General features: G+C 40.1%; 1 protein-coding gene across 2 annotated transcripts in view; it reads left to right on the top strand.

Annotated features, from left to right (window-relative positions):
- LOC111588296 (ras-related protein Rab-37-like) overlaps positions 1-16431 on the top strand; it is a 31894-nt gene extending 15463 nt beyond the window's left edge. Inside the window, exons 2-9 of one of the 2 annotated variants that reach the window (XM_023298588.3) lie at positions 4943-5053; positions 5858-5899; positions 6044-6110; positions 6245-6297; positions 7692-7757; positions 8759-8815; positions 8898-8974; positions 13473-16431. In XM_023298588.3, coding sequence (XP_023154356.1) covers positions 4943-5053; positions 5858-5899; positions 6044-6110; positions 6245-6297; positions 7692-7757; positions 8759-8815; positions 8898-8974; positions 13473-13578 — 579 coding nt within the window. In that variant the 3' untranslated portion in view covers positions 13579-16431. Of the gene's footprint in view, positions 1-4942; positions 5054-5857; positions 5900-6043; positions 6111-6244; positions 6298-7691; positions 7758-8758; positions 8816-8897; positions 11108-13472 lie in introns of those variants that run through there. The other variant, XM_035943067.2, reaches the window with a different exon arrangement.
- The last annotated feature ends 2450 nt before the right edge of the window (positions 16432-18881 follow it).

Genomic DNA, 18881 nt, shown 5'->3' with positions numbered 1-18881 from the left:
GGGTGAAGCTTGAAGGAGCGGGAGTAGACTGTCACCTGGCTGCTTGGACCATCGACTACCTCACCAACAGACCACAGTACGTGAGGCTTCAGGACTGTGTGTCTGATGTGGTAGTCAGCAGCATGGGGGCCCCACAGGGGACAGTGCTCTCCCCCTTTCTCTTCACCCTGTACACATCGGACTTCCACTACAACTCTGGGAGCTGTCACCTCCAGAAGTTCTCCGATGATACAGCCATTGTTGGGTGCGTATCTGAAGGGGACGAGCGGGAGTACAGGATGGTCATCTCTGACTTTGTGGACTGGTGTGAGCGAAACCATCTGCAGCTCAACGCCAGTAAGACGAAGGAGATGATCGTGGACTTCCGCAGGAGGAGGACACCCCGGACTGCACCGGTGAACATCCAGGGTTTGGACATTGACATGGTGGACACATACAAATACCTGGGTGTTCACCTCAACAACAAACTGGACTGGACACACAATACAGAGGTCCTGTACAAGAAGGGCCAAAGTCGTCTCCACCTGCTGAGGAGACTGAGGTCCTTTGGAGTGTGCAGGACTCTGCTCAGGACATTTTATGACTCTGTGGTAGCGTCTGCTATTTTCTATGCAGTGGTCTGCTGGGGAGCAGGGAGCACTGAAAGGGACAGAAAGAGACTAAACAGACTGGTCAGGAGGGCTGGTTCTGTCCTGGACTGTTCCCTGGACTCCATAGAGGAGGTGGGTGAGAGGAGGATGTTGTCAAAGCTCACATCCATCATGGACAATCCCTCTCACCCACTGCATGACACTGTGGGGTCTTTAAGCAGCTCCTTCAGCAGCAGACTGAGACATCCACCCTGCAAGAAAGAGCGCTATCGCAGGTCCTTCATCCCATCTGCTATAAGACTTTACAACATCAGCATCACTGGCTGATGTTAACATAAACTGGACTATATCATTACCACCCCAAACCATAAAATTTGCACAGACATTCTTGCACTGCACATCTTTGCACTTTTAAACTTTATTTTTATTTTTATTTTTTCTGTTAAAAATTTTGCCACCCTTGTATATATTGTAAATAAAACTGCTGTAACAATGTAAATTTCCCCTGGAGTGGGGAGAAATAAAGAACTTTATCTTATCTTATCTTATCTTTACAACAGACTCCAGAAAGCTGTAAAGTCAGTCTTCATTTGGAACACTATTCAAGTTAGTTGCATTTTGCAGGCAATTATCAAACACTAGTGGATGTTCATGGCTCACAATTAGATGTCTGGTCCATAAGCACTTGTGATTGTCTGTGGACCCTCAGAATCAGGTGAAAATATTGCTGTGTTTTTAGACCACTTGATGCTAAGATCCCAATAGGCTTACTGTTAGACATTAAGCCATGATGTTTCTGATCTGTTTTAGAAAATTTTAATTCAAAAAAACATTGACGATGGACATGAGAAACACTGCTGAATGTATTCTGGTGGCTTGCTAAACTATTGAGTACGTTTTTGTCTGGCAAAAAGGGTTTAATATTTATTACAGGCTCATTGCCAGATGTCTCGTTGAGACCACTTCTGAATGGATGATTCAGAAGTGAGATGATGACAGATGCTCAGCCTGTATTTTCAGCATCAAAACTCTCAAATCCTTACTTTTTAGAGAGCAGAGAACAGCTTGACTTTGTCTCGCCTATTCTGCCACAGTCAGAGGGTATTGTCTGTGGAGCTGGTTGGTACTGCGGTGTTCCTAATAGAACATAAAGAATTGGCTGATGGCCCTGGTGACTAACTTGGATGCTTTTTGCATGCTGCCTTTCATGGATTTCATTGTCTTGAAGATTATCTCCTCCAGCAGTGTGAGTCACGCTGTAATACATATACACTGACAAGCTCTAATAAAAGATAATATTTGTTGTGCTTCAAATGAAAAATGTCCACTGTGACGCAGATGCTGAATAAAACTGAATCAAAGCTGAACGCACGCACGCACAAACGCATGCATTGCTTGAAGGCAAAAGGCAGTTAAAGGCAGCTAGTCAAAGTGTATATGGTTGCACAACAAATGTAAACAGCTGGGAATGACTGTGCAGAAGACTTTTCAGTCTTCTAATTTACAGTGGGCACGGAAAGTATTCAGACCCCTTTAAATTTTTCACTCTTTGTTTCATTGCAGCCATTTGCTAAAATCAAAAAAGTTCATTTTTATTTTTCTATTTTGACAGAAAAAAAAAATGTAGAAATTTTTGCAAATTTATTAAAAAAGAAAAACTGAAATATCACACGGTCATAAGTATTCAGACCCTTTACTGTGACACTCATATTTAACTCACCTGCGGTCCATTTCTTCTGATCCTCCTTGAGATGGTTCTACTTCTTCATTGGAGTCCAGCTGTGTTTAATTAAACTGATTGGACTTGATTAGGAAAGGCACACACCTGTCTATATAAGACCTTACAGCTCACAGTGCATGTCAGAGCAAATGACAATCATGAGGTCGAAGGAACTGCCCAAGGAGCTCAGAGACAGAATTGTGGCAAGGCACAGATCTGGCCAAGGTTACAAAAGAATTTCTGCAGCACTCAAGGTTCCTAAGAGCACAGTGGCCTCCATAATCCTTAAATGGAAGAAGTTTGGGACGACCAGAACTCTTCCTAGACCTGGCCGTCCAGCCAAACTGAGCAATTGTGGGAGAAGAGCCTTGGTGAGAGAGGTAAAGAAGAACCCAAAGATCACCGTGGCTGAGCTCCAGAGATGCAGCAGGGAGATGGGAGAAAGTTCCACAAAGTCAACTATCACTGCAGCCCTCCACCAGTCGGGCCTTTATGGCAGAGTGGCCCGACGGAAGCCTCTCCTCAGTGCAAGACATATGAAAGCCCACATAGAGTTTGCCAAAAAACACATGAAGGACTCCCAGACTATGACAAATAAGATTCTCTGGTCTGATGAGACCAAGATTAAACTTTTTGGCGTTAATTCTAAGCGGTATGTGTGGAGAAAACCAGGCACTGCTCATCACCTGCCCAATACCATCCCAACAGTGAAACATGGTGGTGGCAGCATCATGCTATGGGGGTGTTTTTCAGCTGCAGGGACAGGACGACTGGTTGCAATTGAAGGAAAGATGAATGCGGTCAAGTACAGAGATATCCTGGAAGAAAACCTCTTCCAGAGTGCTCTGCCCCTCAGACTGGGCCGAAGGTTCACCTTCCAACAAGACAATGACCCTAAGCACACAGCTAAAATAACAAAGGAGTGGCTTCAGAACAACTCTGTGACCATTCTTGACTGGCCCTGTTACGGCAGGTGTAGAGGCTCAGATGCGGGAAATGAACAAGCAGGAAATGGTACTGTTACAATGCTTTTATTTACACACGAGAAAACTTAGGACTACAAATCCCAACAAGGAACAGGAACTAGCAAAGTACCTACTCAAGCGGGGAACAGATCGAGACCGCCTCTAGTGGCTCGGCGAACTATAACTAATACAAAGAAACAGAAATTAAGTAAACCCACTGCTAGTAACACCAGGGCAGGAATACGACGCAACACCTAAACACAAAAAAACCCCAAATACCTGGTCTACCGTAACCTGTACAGAAAGCCCGGACTCAACGTACACACATTAATTCTCAATCACAAACTCGTAGTCTGGTGACGCTTGGGCTAAAGACTTGGCTGACAAACTGAAGGAGTGCTCGACAAGGGCAGGGGTTCCTCTCAATCCACTCCTCCAGCGAATGCTCCAGTCCCAACACACACAGCATGGAGGAAGGCGTCCGGCAGTAGCGCAGATGGTTCCGCGTCTTGGGAGGAACGGAGAGTTCTTTCGGCTCAGATGGATTTTATCCCTCCAGAGGGCAAAGCGAAATCCACGGAGGAATGAAGGCCAGAAAAACCAGGATGGAACCAGCAAAGTCCAATGATCACAAGCAGGCGAGAGTCAGCTTCTAAACATAAAAAACAGGATTACAAGCAGAACCAGGTAAGTGGCACAAACAGTTCGGCTGAGCAGCACTAACTGTTGGACGAGGACAGTCCGGCATCAAACGACGAGTGGCGACGGTTCTTAAAGCTGCCGGAATCAAGCTGCTGGCTCCCACCTGCACACGACCTGCTGATTATCAATGCGCCACACCTGCCACCAGACCAGAGCTGCCACCAGCCTAGAGGAGAGAGAGAGAAAGCAGAGCCGGAGGAGGAGAGAGCACTGCCACAGCCCACAGCATTAAGCTGTGGGTATGACAGGCCCAGCCAGAGCCCTGACCTAAACCCAATTGAGCATCTCTGGAGAGATCGGAAAATGGCTGTCCACCAACGTTCACCATCCAACCTGACAGAACTGGAGAGGATCTGCAAGGAAGAATGGCAGAGGATCCCCAAATCCAGGTGTGAAAAACTTGTTGCATCATTCCCAAGAAGACTCATGGCTGTACTAGCTCAAAAGGGTGCTTCTACTCAATACTGAGCAAAGGGTCTGAATACTTATGACCGTGTGATATTTCAGTTTTTCTTTTTTAATAAATTTGCAAAAATTTCTACATTTCTGAGTTTTTCTGTCAAAATAGGGTGCTGAGTGTACATTAATGAGAAATAAAATGAACTTTTTTGATTTTAGCAAATGGCTGCAATGAAACAAAGAGTGAAAAATTTAAAGGGGTCTGAATACTTTCCGTACCCACTGTATCTATCTATCTACATATATATATCAGTGCAATACACACACACACACACACACACACACACACACACACACACACACACACTACCGGTCAAGCCCCGATTTTTTTTTTTTTAAATTTCATTTGTTTATTAGTTCTATGCTTTCATGTCAGAGTACAATGAGACATTAACATGCAAAATTTCCAATAACAAACTGGAAATATTGGGGTGTTCTAAATCTTTTGACTGGTAGTGTATGTATGGTTGCAGTTAAGAATCCTTACTGTTTGTGTTTTCCTGTAGACAATCCTGGTGGGGGACAGTGGCGTGGGGAAAACTTCTCTGCTGGTGCAGTTTGATCAGGGCAAGTTCATCCCTGGCTCCTTCTCTGCTACAGTGGGCATTGGATTCACGGTACGTTTGTGTGTCTTCTACATACAGTGCATTCTCTTGTAGAAATGACAAACCGCATGTTTTAAGTGCAAGTTCACCCAAATTATTTATAGACAAAATATTTCTCACTACTTCAAGTCTAATTTGTTCAAATTTCTATCCAGGATATCTGTCTCTGAGTTCCTCATACTATCAGTGGTCTCTTTTCACACTGGTGATGTGACGGTGGTAGTTTCAGGTGACTCTTGTCACTGAGCCCAAACCCTCTGTAACAAATTAAGTAATTCAGGCATATTGGCACAAAAGTAAAATCTGGACCCTTTCTTTCCTCCTACAATGTTTTCTTCATTTATTCCTGAAAATGATACTAATTCTTAAGCTGATGCCATTAACTAATTGCAGTTGAAAAGAGTGCAACATCATGGCACTATTGAAAGCGTGTCAGTTAAACCTAAAATGCTGCAATATAGGATGTCGAAAACATGTTGGAAATATGATCATAGTTTTGTCATTGCTCCATTTTTTGCAATATTTCTGTGATTCCATGTGATTGTCATGTTTCTTTTGAAAATAAATAATTTATTGTTAAGCCATGTCGTTACACTACATCCAAGGAAAATTGACAGCGAGTTCTGTGAGTGGAACTTTTCTGTGTGCTGTGGGAGACACAAAAGTCTCATAAACAGATATTTCAAAGCCGTAGCAAATAAAACCAGAACGATGTGCATGGATAGATACTACTGAACATGTTTGTTTCATTGTTTTAGTAATTTGGGTTAAATGATCTTCGACCTCAAATTTCTCCTCTGTTTCTGCTATTTTCAGAATAAAGTCATAGCTGTTGACAACGTAAACATCAAACTACAGGTCAGTAAATCAGTTCCAGTGAGTAAATGTGCTTCCACCATAGCACCTTAATTTTAGAGCACTGACTGGTTTCCTCTTGTGCACCAGTGCTTTAACTGAAAATCAAAGTCAAGTGTAAACAGCGCAATTTCTTTTCTGCATCAGATTTGGGACACAGCGGGACAGGAAAGATTTAGAAGTGTGACACATGCGTATTACAGAGACGCACACGGTATGACAATATAAACCATATTCTACATCACAGACTTTATAAATATCTAAAAAATGTATTGCTATGTATAGACTAACTGCGTAAGACTTACATGCCATTTCATCTTTTTTTTTGATTTGTTTTTTTCTCCAAAGCTTTGCTTCTTTTATATGACATCACCAGCAAATCATCCTTTGACAACATTAGGGTAAGTATGGAATATGTCTCCAACGATATGGGAATTGGTTAACAAAGAAGAGGAAATGGTTCTCAACAAAATGGAATAAAACCATAGTGAGCTGATAGTGCCTATACACCGTCATGGTATGCTAAGGGAGAACCGAGGTACAAACATTAATTAGGACAAGGGGATCAGGGGCTGAGCAGGGATCCTAACAGTTCAGATATACTGTAGATGGATGACAACTTAAAGGGGAAAAAACACAATGTCTTGGACACCATGTGCTGTCAGAACAGTTTCAGTGGTCCTTGGCACTGAATCTCTGAGTCTCTTCTGAAATTGTAAACACAACTTTTCCCAAAAATGTTCCCTCATTTGGTATTTTGGTGACAGTGGTGAGGAGCACTGTCTACAATCCAAATCTGCCCATAGGTGTTTAGCTGGATTGAGATCTGGTGACTGTGAAGGTCATAGCATATGAGTTACAACATTTTCATACTTAGAAAAACAATCACTGACTCATTTTGCCTTATGAATAAGAACGTCTCATCCTGGAAGAGACCACTTCCGTCAGGATAGAAATGTTTTATCGCAGGATGTGGTCACCTTTATCACAGATGAACAATATTGATGTGCAATGACTCTTCTCTCTAAAGGTTGACCCATTAGAGTGGACCCAAAACATAGCAGCAAAATCCCCCCACGGTATAATAAAGCCACTGGATCCCCTCACTTTAGAGGTCAAGGGTTCATGCTTGCCTTACATTTGTCACCCATGTGTCAGTAAGGGCTGTTGGTGGGTGAGCCTCACTACATTAGTATTCGAAATTGTATTAATTCAATGACTGAAATATATTTTCACTTTAAACATTAGGTATAATAACTCCAGAGCAATTGTAGCGGTAAAGTATACAATATGTAACAACTTGCAAACATTAGTTGATTCATTCCTTTTGTGCAGTAAATGGGTTTTCCTAAAAGCCTCCACTTTAGTCACTCAGACTGCATATGGCATGGATAGATGAATGGTAAGGGAATCAGGTCAGAAAGTGACAGAGACTCCTCATTTTGTTTCAGAGCTGAAGGTAAACTGGTCTGATATTCTGCTTAAACAACACACAAGTTGATTTTACAAAATGGTATTTAAAAAGATACTTTAAGTTAGCTGACAGTTACAGTATAGCTCAATAGCAAGCTCAAGTTAGACTGCAGAGCTAGCTATTATAGTTTAAGAAGAATATCCAAGACTTTCTATATCATCACAATTATAAATGTTTATGTGTATTTCAATACTGTAGAATGTAAATTACTTCTCTTTGAATGTGATTATTGCAAATCCCAAATTAACCTCTGCTACATGTGTGTTCTAATGAACTGTGCATGTACATGTGTGCCTTGTGTGTCTTTCTCTCTTTCTTCAGGCATGGCTAACAGAGATCCATGAGTATGCAGAGAGTGATGTAGTCATCATGTTGCTGGGAAACAAGGTGAGAGGCAATGGTTTGAAAAGGTTAGTGTGTGGAGGAAAACACTGAAAATAGTGGTTTCTGGATAAATTAGGTTCAGAAAAAATTTTGACAGCATTAAGAAGAATGTAAAATTGGGTAGCCTCTCAGCCTATGGCGATGTAAAATAGAAAGTACACTCAAAGCAGTGTTCCAGCAGCTTCTAATTCATTGCAGACTTGCATTTGGATGATACATGATTGACAGTTGCATTTTGACCACCCTGACCAATTGTCTCAGATGCACAGATGATTTTGAAACCTGTAGCTGCTTTAAAGTAGCTCCAAGGGACCTTTGTGTCTAATGAGTGTATCAAATTGCCCCTATTAAAATGGTCTCAGAGGAGTCAGCAGCTGTAGTCAACCGTAACCACTCACAAGAAGTTAAAAGGTCATGTCACTAGGAAAATTTGATTAACACAGCTTTCTACATAATGCAGAAATACAGAAATGATAAATCAAGTTGCCGTATGTAAATTCTATACTCATCAGATTTTGTCATATTTCCAGGAGACCTATAATAAATCGGTTCAGGACAAAAATGCATGATTGTTTTTTGTGACAAAGATGCATGTGTTTCAATGATTCCATCACAGAAAATCATAGAAGAGAGACATCAGTCACTGGAAATTCAAGACTGCCATGGTATACATGGTCTTTACAAATATAAATTTCCTAACTCAAGACAAAATTGGCTCCAAGCATGTGCACGATGAATTTTGGTATAACAGCAGAAACCAAAATTCCTACTGATCTTCTTGATAGAACAAATGTTATTTAAACAGAAAAAATTCTCAACATGCACATTTCTGTAATGCTCAACAAATGCATTATCCAAATGTAAATTGTTGAACGCCACAAAGCTTATGTACACTTTGAGACCCTCTTCTCTTGACTTGACTAAAACTTGCTAACATTCACTTGTTTTATTGTATCAAATCTTTAGTGAAGTTTTAATCTAACCATACCGCATCCCTCTTTCAGGCTGACATGAGCAGTGACCGAGCAATTAGAAGAGATGAAGGAGAGCGGCTGGCCAGAGTGAGTTTTTCATTCACTGCTGTATAAGCGCAACTGGTTTACTGTGCTGCTTACGACTGGTTGCTTCTCTTCATGTCTTCAGGAGTATTCAGTTCCTTTCATGGAGACGAGTGCCAAAACGGGAGTCAACGTAGACCTGGCCTTCACTGCTGTGGCCAAGTATGATGCAGTCTTCACTCAGTTGCTTTTTAACACAATAACTGCTGTATTTTTACTCTTCTTTCCACTGAGATTGACCAAAATATTGTTTTTTGTGTGGTCAGTGTGCTTTGTTAATCTATATATTAATGTATTATCCAAGTGTGCTTGTTTGTCTCTATGTGTAACCCTGTGGTAGACAGGTGACCTGTCCAGGGTGTCCTCTGCCTTCACCCTAAGTCTGCTGGGATAGACTCCCCGTGATCCTAATAAGGATTAAGCGGTATATTGATAATGGATGGATGAATGTATTATCCAGAAATCACTGGTAGTTATCACATTTACATTCAGGTTTTACGAAAGATCCATTTTACAACCAGTTTCATTTCTTAGAAGCTAAGCACCTCAGGTTTTTATGTCACGTTGAATGACTCTAACTAGTCTCTAGGTGAAGCTCTGTCCATATTTCACCCTTTACTTTGCCACCATGGTGACACTAAGCTGCAGGATTTTTTAAAATTAAAATCAACATAAAACTGTTTTTGTGACATACAATGGGATATCCAGGTTGTACAGTGGTGTGGTGGTTAGCACTTTTGCCTTGCAGCGAGAAGATCCCCGGTTCGTGTCCCGGCTTTCCTGGGATCTTTCTGCATGGAGTTTGCATGTTCTCCCTGTGCATGCGTGGGTTTTCTCCGGGTACTCCGGCTTCCTCCCACAGTCCAAAAATATGCTGAGGTTAATTGATTATTGCAAATTTCCCGTAGGTGTGAATGCAAGTGTGATTGTTTGTCTGTATGTGTAGCCCTGCGACAGACTGGCGACCTGTCTAGGGTGTCCCCTGCCTTCACCTAAGTCAGCTGGGATAGACTCCAGCACCCCTGTGACCCTAATGAGGATTAAGCGGAATAGATTATGGATGGACAATGGGATATCTTCTGAGATTTGCTAACCTTTTCCATTAATTCAAATCAATTTTATTTATATAGTGCAAATTCACAACATATGTCATATCACAGCGCTCAGCATTGTAAGGTACAGACCTTACAAATTGTAAACAGAAAACCCAACAATCCAAAGTTGCCTTTAGATTTCCTATCAGTGACAGTGGGAAGGAATGAAAAAAAAAATAGAATAGGGAGAGGGAAAAAACCTCCAACAAAACCAGGCTCAGGGAAGGTGGCCATCTGCCTCGACTGGTTGGGTGAGAGTGGGGAAGAGGGGGGCAGGGTTGGCAGGAGGTGTTGGTTTGGGGATGGCAGGATAGCAGGAGGTGAGGCCAGCGGCTGCAGACCAGAAACATGTGCCTAAAGACCAGAAAAGAAACTTAGGGTTGTTCTTGTTATCCTCAATTAAAGATGAATAATAAGCAGTTCTTGTCCTATGAATAAAATAGCTCTCTCTCTCTCTCTCTCTCTCTCTCTCTCTCTACTGCGTTACTGCGTTATCAGATAAACATCTGCTGGAATGTAACTTCTTGGTAAATGCATCATAGGCCATTACAATAAATTCAAATGTTATTAAAAATTGACCAAAGTTTTATTGAAAAACAGTAAAATGTTCAATTTCTATACCATCTGTCAAAGCAAGATCAAGGCTAAATACAGAGTTCAGGCTGTCATTCTCATCGTCCAAATTAATATTTAAGTCACCCACTATAATGACTCTATCTGTACCGAGTCAGACAAGAACTCTGAGAATTCAGATAAAAACTCAGAGTAAGGGGCAGGTGGTCCATACACAACAACCAACAGAAATGGGTTTTGTGTTTTCTAATTCAAGTGTGTGAGACCAAGACTTTCAAACAAATTACAGCTAAGTTTTAGTCTCTGGTTTATTAAGAATGTAGCGAACGCAGAGCCTGTCCCTAGGACTGAACTGTTGGGCTGCAATGCACCATGGGAGTTCAGGGTGATGGGGTTATAAATGTTGTTATTGTGGTTTATATTAGTATTAGTGTTATTAATGTTTGTGCTTTATTGTGTTTTTGTGTTTTAGTTGGCCTAGTAAGTTTAGTTAAGTGTTATGTTGCCATTACCGTGAGTGTGTAGTGTGTTTGATGTGTTTCTGCCACTATTCATATATTGCCTGTATCCCCTGTACTGTAGTAAGAGCATCTGCTTGGGGCAGTGTGCATAAAAGACAGATGCTGTTTTAAAAGAATCTTTCTTCAAAGCAGCTTACCACTGAAAGAGTGGAATATTGCTGCCACCCCTCCCTCTCTGCCTGTACTTCTGGGTATATGAAATTTAATATGACAGGGGAGGAGGGGGTTGATTCATTTAGACTGATATATTATTCTTCATGCGACAGTCAGGTTTCAGTCAGACACATTAAATCAGTATGATTATCAGTTATCAGATCATTAACTGAAAGAGATTCAGATGACATAGATCTAATATTTAATAACCCACATTTAATTGTCCTGTTTTGTCCTGGGGGAGCAGATACAGTCTCTATAGGATAATGAGAAGCAGCAGAGAAGTGTAGGACTGCAGCTTTACTTCCTGGTCTCGCGTCTGGACCGTCAGGGTTTTGGTTTTCTAATAAATTTGTCCATATTCCTGGATAAGAGAGCTACACCATTCAAAGAGGGATCTATGCCGTCTCCCCTAATAAGACCAGGTTTTGCCCAGGAACTTCTCCAAATATCTATCAAGCCCAGATTGTTTTCTGGACACCACCTCAACAGCCAGTAGTTGAATGATGACTTGTGGCTACATGTCATTACTGATCTGATTTGCCAGGGGTCCAGAGAAAACTACATTGTTTTAGCAAAATTGCACACTGATTGCACATGAATTTTAGTGACCTCTGATTGTCTTAATCGGATGCGGGCAGTTGGTTAACAGGAGATATGCTAAGCCGCTACGTACCAGCTAACGGGGGCTGGCTAGCTGCGACAACTACGGAGTTGTTTAACACAGTACGGAGCTGTGCCTCTAATTCGCTGAGCCTCGCCTCCAGAACAACGAGCAAGCCACATTTATTGCATGTACCATTAGTATTAAATGAGGCAGGCGAGTAACTAAACATAAAACACACCGACCAGAAGGAGAAGCAGAGGGAGAGATAGAAGTCATGTCTAGCTTGTTAGCTGCTAGGCTAGCGGATCCGAAACACCAAGTTATAAAAAAGACCTATAAAGCAGTTTTGCACACAAATGCTTCAGAGCCAGCCCGTGTAGTAATGCCATTCATCGTACAGGCGGTTTTTGGTGCTACTAGGCAGAATTTAACATTAACTGAAAGTCATGCACAGCTGTGACACTAGCACACAGTCAGCTGAAGACACGAAAACAGGAAGTGCTATGTCACGTTGTCGCGCAGGACAGGAAGTTCGGCACCGGGTCAAAAGTATAAGATAGAATAAAATAGCTTTATTGTCATTGTACACAAAAATTGTACAACGACATTGGTGGGGGCATCTTCCCTTTGCGCACTTAAAAAATACAAATATGCAATATACATACATAGTAAAAATGATAAATAGAAAGACCAAAATCTCCAATAAAAGTCTGCATGTACACACTCTCATGTTACACTGTCCCATGTTTGGCCAATAGAAAATTGTCCGGAAGTATCTGTGGGGTATTATTCCTTTGAGTTTAAAAATCTAATTGCCCACGGAAAAAAAACATCCAGCGTGTCCGGCATGCAGTGTTTCTGTACCTCCTGCTAGACGGTGTGAGAGGTCAGACAGGATCTTCTTTGCCTTGCTGAAACCACTCGAGTTTGCAGTGTCTTCCAGGGAGGGCAGGGGGCAGCCGATTATTTTCTGTGCTGACCTTATCACCCCCTGCCGGGGTTTTCTGTCACCAGTTGTACAACCGGCATACCACACTGATGCAGCATGCCAAAATAGTTTTGTATTTCACTTACTGCCAACAAATACTAAAAGGAGACCCAATGAAACAATGCACCGCCAACACTTTCTAATGTTTATATTGTTATTCAGTGAATTTGGAGATGTTTCTCAGATGGAAATTAGATTGTTTTATTTTATTTTGAAGGTTCCTATGCTCAAATTTCCACCTGATAAAAACATCCACAAATGTGGTCAGTAACAGCTTGACAACTGTAAGTCCAAACTGAACAACTTTGGGCAGTTCTGCATCCATTTTAGTCATAGGAGTGCTAGGTAGCCTCTTTACTGACTGCAGCAGACACCGACTGAAAATGGCAGCAGGTTGTCTTTTAATGACAGTTATAGCCTGGTCATGGTGCAGCGATCGCAAGCGTGGCTAGGTTTAATATTTTATTTTAAAATTCCATTAATTCATCAAAAAGTGGTATAAATTTTTTTCTGAGATTCTGGTTTCCTAATTAATGAATAAATCCCTTGAGTTTGGCTTTATAATACAAATGTCATATGAGGCGTACAGGCACGTATTTCTTATCACAGCATAAAAATCCTCTACAACAGCATTAAATGAAAGTTTTGCCCAGCAGTTTTTACATAACACTGACAGCACTGATGTTATCTTCTTTACTCTAAAATCTCTGGTTCTGCTCTCCAGGGAACTGAAGCACCGGGCTGTCCAGCACCCCAACCAACCCAAGTTCCAGATTCATGATTATATTGAAGCACAAAGAGAGAAGTCAGGCTGCTGTAGCTACTTCTAAATCTCAGCTGCAGAATCGTCCTCCCACCACTCAGGTGAACAGACTGTCAGAGACACACCGAGAGCTGCTGAGTGAGATGAAGCCCTGTTACTCACTGCTGCTACCGAAATATTACACTGCCATTCATTCGAAATCACAAGCCATAAGCATATCCCTCAACGAAGAAGGATAAACCAAACTTTAGACTCACACAACCCACAGTTTTCTTTAATTATGAACAATATCTCCAACTCTTTAGGTGTCTTAAAAATTACTGATGATTTGAAATTTTGGTCTATAGTAGAACTAGTTAACTGTATTAGAAAACAGCATTATGCTTTTTCTTGAGATGATTAGATCAATACCAATCTCATGCCTTAGTGTTAAGTACGATGTTGGAGTCAATACATAGGTTATCATAAAGACCAGAGGCAGCAATTCTGTCCAAACAGTCCCAGAACTCACTCATTAACACAGAGTGCTTGTGCGCATTTGTTTAATCCACAGACAAACAGAAATATAAGGCAATCAAGAGTCCACAAACACTATTGTGACCTTGGGAGGCTGTGGACTACATGCTAACATGTTTACAAGATGCTGTTTTCCACTGCAGGAACTTTTCGGTTGTTTTCAGAGTGGCCCAAACCTTTGTTGTTTGGCCCGTGTTCAAACTTTGAGAAAATGTACCTAGTTCAGAGTAGACCCTGAGAAACTTCCATGCAGGCCTCAAAGTTGATTGTTTAAAATCGGAGAGGATAATATGTGCCATTTCTTCTGCCATCTTGCTGCCCTGTCACTCTAACATCTCCAGCAACAACAAAAAATCACTATATTGGCAAACATAACCTATAAACAGATTGTCAGTTGGGGAAAATACTTTATGTGGGTCTTTTTTATTTTGCAGTGCCACAAAAAAAATTGGTACAAGATTGAGTAGGCAGGAGGCGATGTGGGCATTTACAGGAAGGTGTTTGGTCACAAACAATATATGGACCAAGAACAGGTACTTTTTTTCACTACAGGCATTTAGTTTTGAAGATTTTTGGTCAGAAACCAAAGTACAGATATTTTCACAGCAAACAATTTACATATATTAACTACTCTTTGCTTATCATTGTGAAGGAAGCTCCATACTATACACAAAGACTGACAATTGATATCAATCTTTTCAGCTTATTTTTAGAAAAAAAAGTGAATGAACTTACTGCCCAAAATATTTAACTTTTCCTTGATTAAATTATGTAGTTCATGAAAATGTTTTACCTGTTATTTAAATTATTGCTGACTGAAGAACAAGAATGTTACCAACAGATCTGTTTGCCAAAGTGGTAGATATTATAGATATTAGGAACACCACGCATCACTGACAAAAGGCAGAAGACAACACAGACTCAAGGCAGACTCGTAAAATTGGATCTGCACTAAAATGTCAGCATTGCTGCAACCTTATGTATCATGCAACTGCTCCAGACGGAGACCAAACATTATGCCATGGATACAATTCAAAGCCAAGCACGTGGATAAAAGCCCTGTCTGTTTCGGACTTAAACTGGTTAACTCCTGACTTAGTGTTCTCAAGAAGTGAGAGTCAACAGCTGGTGAAAGCGAGCTGATTCAAAAACTGCTCAGGGACACATCTGATGAAAAAATAAGAAGACTGCTGGACATCTGTACTTGTGGACATGTAGAAGAATACATCCATGAAATGTGCCTCTAGAGGAGGAATCCTGTATAACACCCAACACAATTTGAGTCATTTGACATTGAACTGTGATTGAATTTCTAATTTTGTCAGTCATTTAGGGAACATCTGTGTACATTTGTGAGTGCAGTGAACATATTTCTGAGAAAATGTTTGCCATGTATGGCTGAATTATTTCCACAGCCCATGGAAAAAGCTTATATTTTTGCCCTAATGCCCTCATCATGAACTTTAATTTAAAGCTCAGTTGCATGCTGGATTGCATGTGTTCTATCTGTGTGCGACTCCTTTCAGAATATATTTAACTCTTTATATCCGCATCAGAAAGAATAGACAAAGATGAATAAGTAATCTGCATATGTAATCAAATCTCAATTCAATGGTCATGGTTAAATTTTGTTTTGGAAATACAACATCAGGCATAGAATATCTAGTAAGTCCACATTAACACATTAATTGATTTTTGAAATATGTTTTTGGCCACTTGGTTGAGGAAAACAAGCCGTAAAAATGCACAGCACATATTGCGTGCAACATTTATGTATTATTGCTTAAAAATAGTTTTGGAAAATGTGTGAGCAAACAGTTACATGAGATGTATTAGCATTATTATTAAGTCAACACTCAAGCAAAATGCTACACAGTTTTCACCAGATTTTTGCAAAGTTTGTCTGGACATTTTGTCTCTATATTAGCAAAACATTTGTAGATGAGATGAGACCAATGAAAATTACACAAAACAGTAGAGCTGTGTGCTAGAAGACCAAAATAATGAGCTTAAAGCTGCTAAAATGCTACACAAGGTTAAAGTTTGGTGGTATTTTTTCAGTTACACATCTTCCTTTGATCAATTTCTAATTTCTAAATAGCGATAAGTTCAGTTTTAAAGGAATAATGATGTCAAAACAACAGCTCTGTGTCACTGTTTCACAAGAAAGTTCATGAATTTGTACTGATTACAGTATGCAATGCTTTTCTGCAAATATGTCATAATGGTCCATGACTGTGTGTATGCTGGGCCTGATGTGGTTAATAACCTAAAATGATCCAGACTGTGACCAGCAGGCCTTGTGTGCACGGAGCAGCTGTTTGTTTAGTCAACCATGCTGCAAAAAGTTGTGTTTGATGTGTCCAATGCTGCATAAAAATAAATTATTTTTAACAAAGCAATAGTCTTCCTCACAGTCACATTTGGTGGTTTTCAGTTCAGTTCAACTCAACTGAGAGACAGTTTGCACAAGTTGGACCTTGGCTTCATTAGTTTTAGCAATATACCTCACTTAGGACTGTCAAAATCAACCTCTAATATATAATAAAGTAAGAAAGAAGAAAAAAGAATATAACTTCCAGGTGCTGGATTAGCCTTCCAGATAAAAGCACAAGGTTGTTTTTTTGTTTTGGTTTTTTTTTTGTTTTTTGCTGCATCTCTTTAGCCTACTACAGTTTTTTCCAGTCTAACCAAATGGATGGTATTTCGTTTTAATTACTTCTCAGCAATGTGCCTACAGTCAAGTCAAACTGCAGAAATGTTTTTTTTAAAACAACTTGATCTGTCAGCTTCTTTTCAGGAAGTGTGATGTTATGGTTAAATAAAATGGGACACTTAAATTAAGCATTAAACTGATTATGAATGTGACAAAACAACAAATCAAAGTTTAATCCACACAATAATGCAGCTAATTAAGTCATAGCCTTATTAGTTAGACAGAAGCTCTAAACCGTGAATACAGGTGATAACTTGATGGATTTTATAACTTAAAAGACATTATATAAGATATTTCATTCTTAAAAAGGAACTAATCTGTGATGTTTTTAGTTGTTTTTATCAGTTAATTATATGCATTAGGTGGACCCCACCAGTAAAATCAGAGCATAATAGCTTCTAAATAACCACAACTCCAAAATTTTCCTTTGTTTTAGTGCAAGAAAGTACATTCTGAAAATGTTCACATTTAAGGAATTATGTTTTTGCAAAACATGATGAAAAACCTGAAAATTGTGAAGAAAAATAAGTGAAATTTCAACATTATGCCTCAGTTTATCATTTACACATTACAACTTACAGATCTCAGAGTTTCTATAAAGGCACAAAACATTTAGTCACAGGTATTTGGGACTGAACAATCTATTTTATTTTATGATCAAAACGACAAAAGTCAGACAAAAAAACAACAAAAACAAGACTAAATATTAAATTAATATTAAATATTAAAAAATGAGACACAAATCGAGAAAAGATGGACAAACGACACAAGGGAGACAAAAAAGACACAAAATGACAAAAATGAGACAAAAAACAAAGTGAAACACAAAATGACCCAAAAAAAAAGGACAAAAAACACAAGCAAAACAAAAAGGAAACACAAAACAACAAAATCATGAGAAAAATGACAAAAGTTCGAAGAAAAACAAAACAAAAAAAAACCCCAAAACAAGACAAAATATTGCAAAACTAGAAAAGCACTCAGAGTGCAGTACTCCGCTAAGGCTGCTTAGTTGACATATTTCCGACGGATGAAATATTTAATAAAAAATGACCTTGTGCTGAGCACAGGCATGTGCTATGCATGTGCACGTTCTGTATGGATACCGAATTGCGTGTATATTACTCATGTAAAGGTCTGTTGATCAGTTCATCACTTTTGGCAAGCCTTTTTTTGCTAGTGTTAAAATAACCGTTCCCTCCATGCTTTTATTTTGAAGGCGCATTTTCAATGTTACGAGCTTTTATTTTGTCACCATTCCAGCGGCACAGGAAGTATTTGTCTAAGAAGCGGTTTCTTGACATGACGACGACGCTGCGGAAAAGTCCGAAAATTCACATATAGATGACAGAAAACGGTTCCACGCTGCTGCTGTCTAGCAAAGGATGTGTCTAAACTTAGAAGCACCTAGCTGCAATGGGGACAAGCTCTTGTGGTGAAGAAATGAGTTTTGGAAAGAAAGGGGAATTTGTGTTGAAAATAAGGCTGAGGGCTGAACATAAATAAAGGCGGCAGGGATTGATGGGACTCAGAAGCATCCCCACAGTTCAATCATTTGTTCCTTGTATAATTTCCAACTGATAAATCACGGTCATTTGGTAGTAGGATCGCAATCATGTGATCGTCAGCAGGTGACTGACAGTGTTCATGGTTACAGCAACGCCATGCCGGCAGCTATATCTGGCAATGGGAAATCTTTAACAAATGCGTGAATCCAGATTATAAGTCGCTTCACTGCCAAAATCTGATCACTTGGTCCTTGTGTCACTTCTGACCTTCCCTGGAAATTTCATCCAAATCCGTTTGTCCGTTTTTGAGTAATGTGGCTAACAGACAGACAGATTCACAGACAAAGGTACACAGATCATCACATAAACTCCGCCGTTTAAAAAACACAAACAGGCACAACACTACAAAAGAACAATGAGCAATATAGTATTTTACTTTACTTTACTATTTTACAAATTTACGAGTTGCAATTCATGTCTTCTCTGTAATTTTTACACTTTACAAAGTCCTCCCAGGGGCCGAATTGGACCCTCTGGCGGGCCGCATGTTTGACACGCCTAGTATTGATAATGGATGGATGGAATTCTTATTGTTAATGTTAGGAAAAAAATGGCCCTGGTGACCTCATT

This window comes from Amphiprion ocellaris, chromosome 18 (genome assembly GCF_022539595.1).
Source record: "Amphiprion ocellaris isolate individual 3 ecotype Okinawa chromosome 18, ASM2253959v1, whole genome shotgun sequence".
Taxonomy (NCBI): Eukaryota; Metazoa; Chordata; class Actinopteri; family Pomacentridae; genus Amphiprion; species Amphiprion ocellaris.
This window is presented reverse-complemented; position numbering and strand designations above follow the sequence as displayed.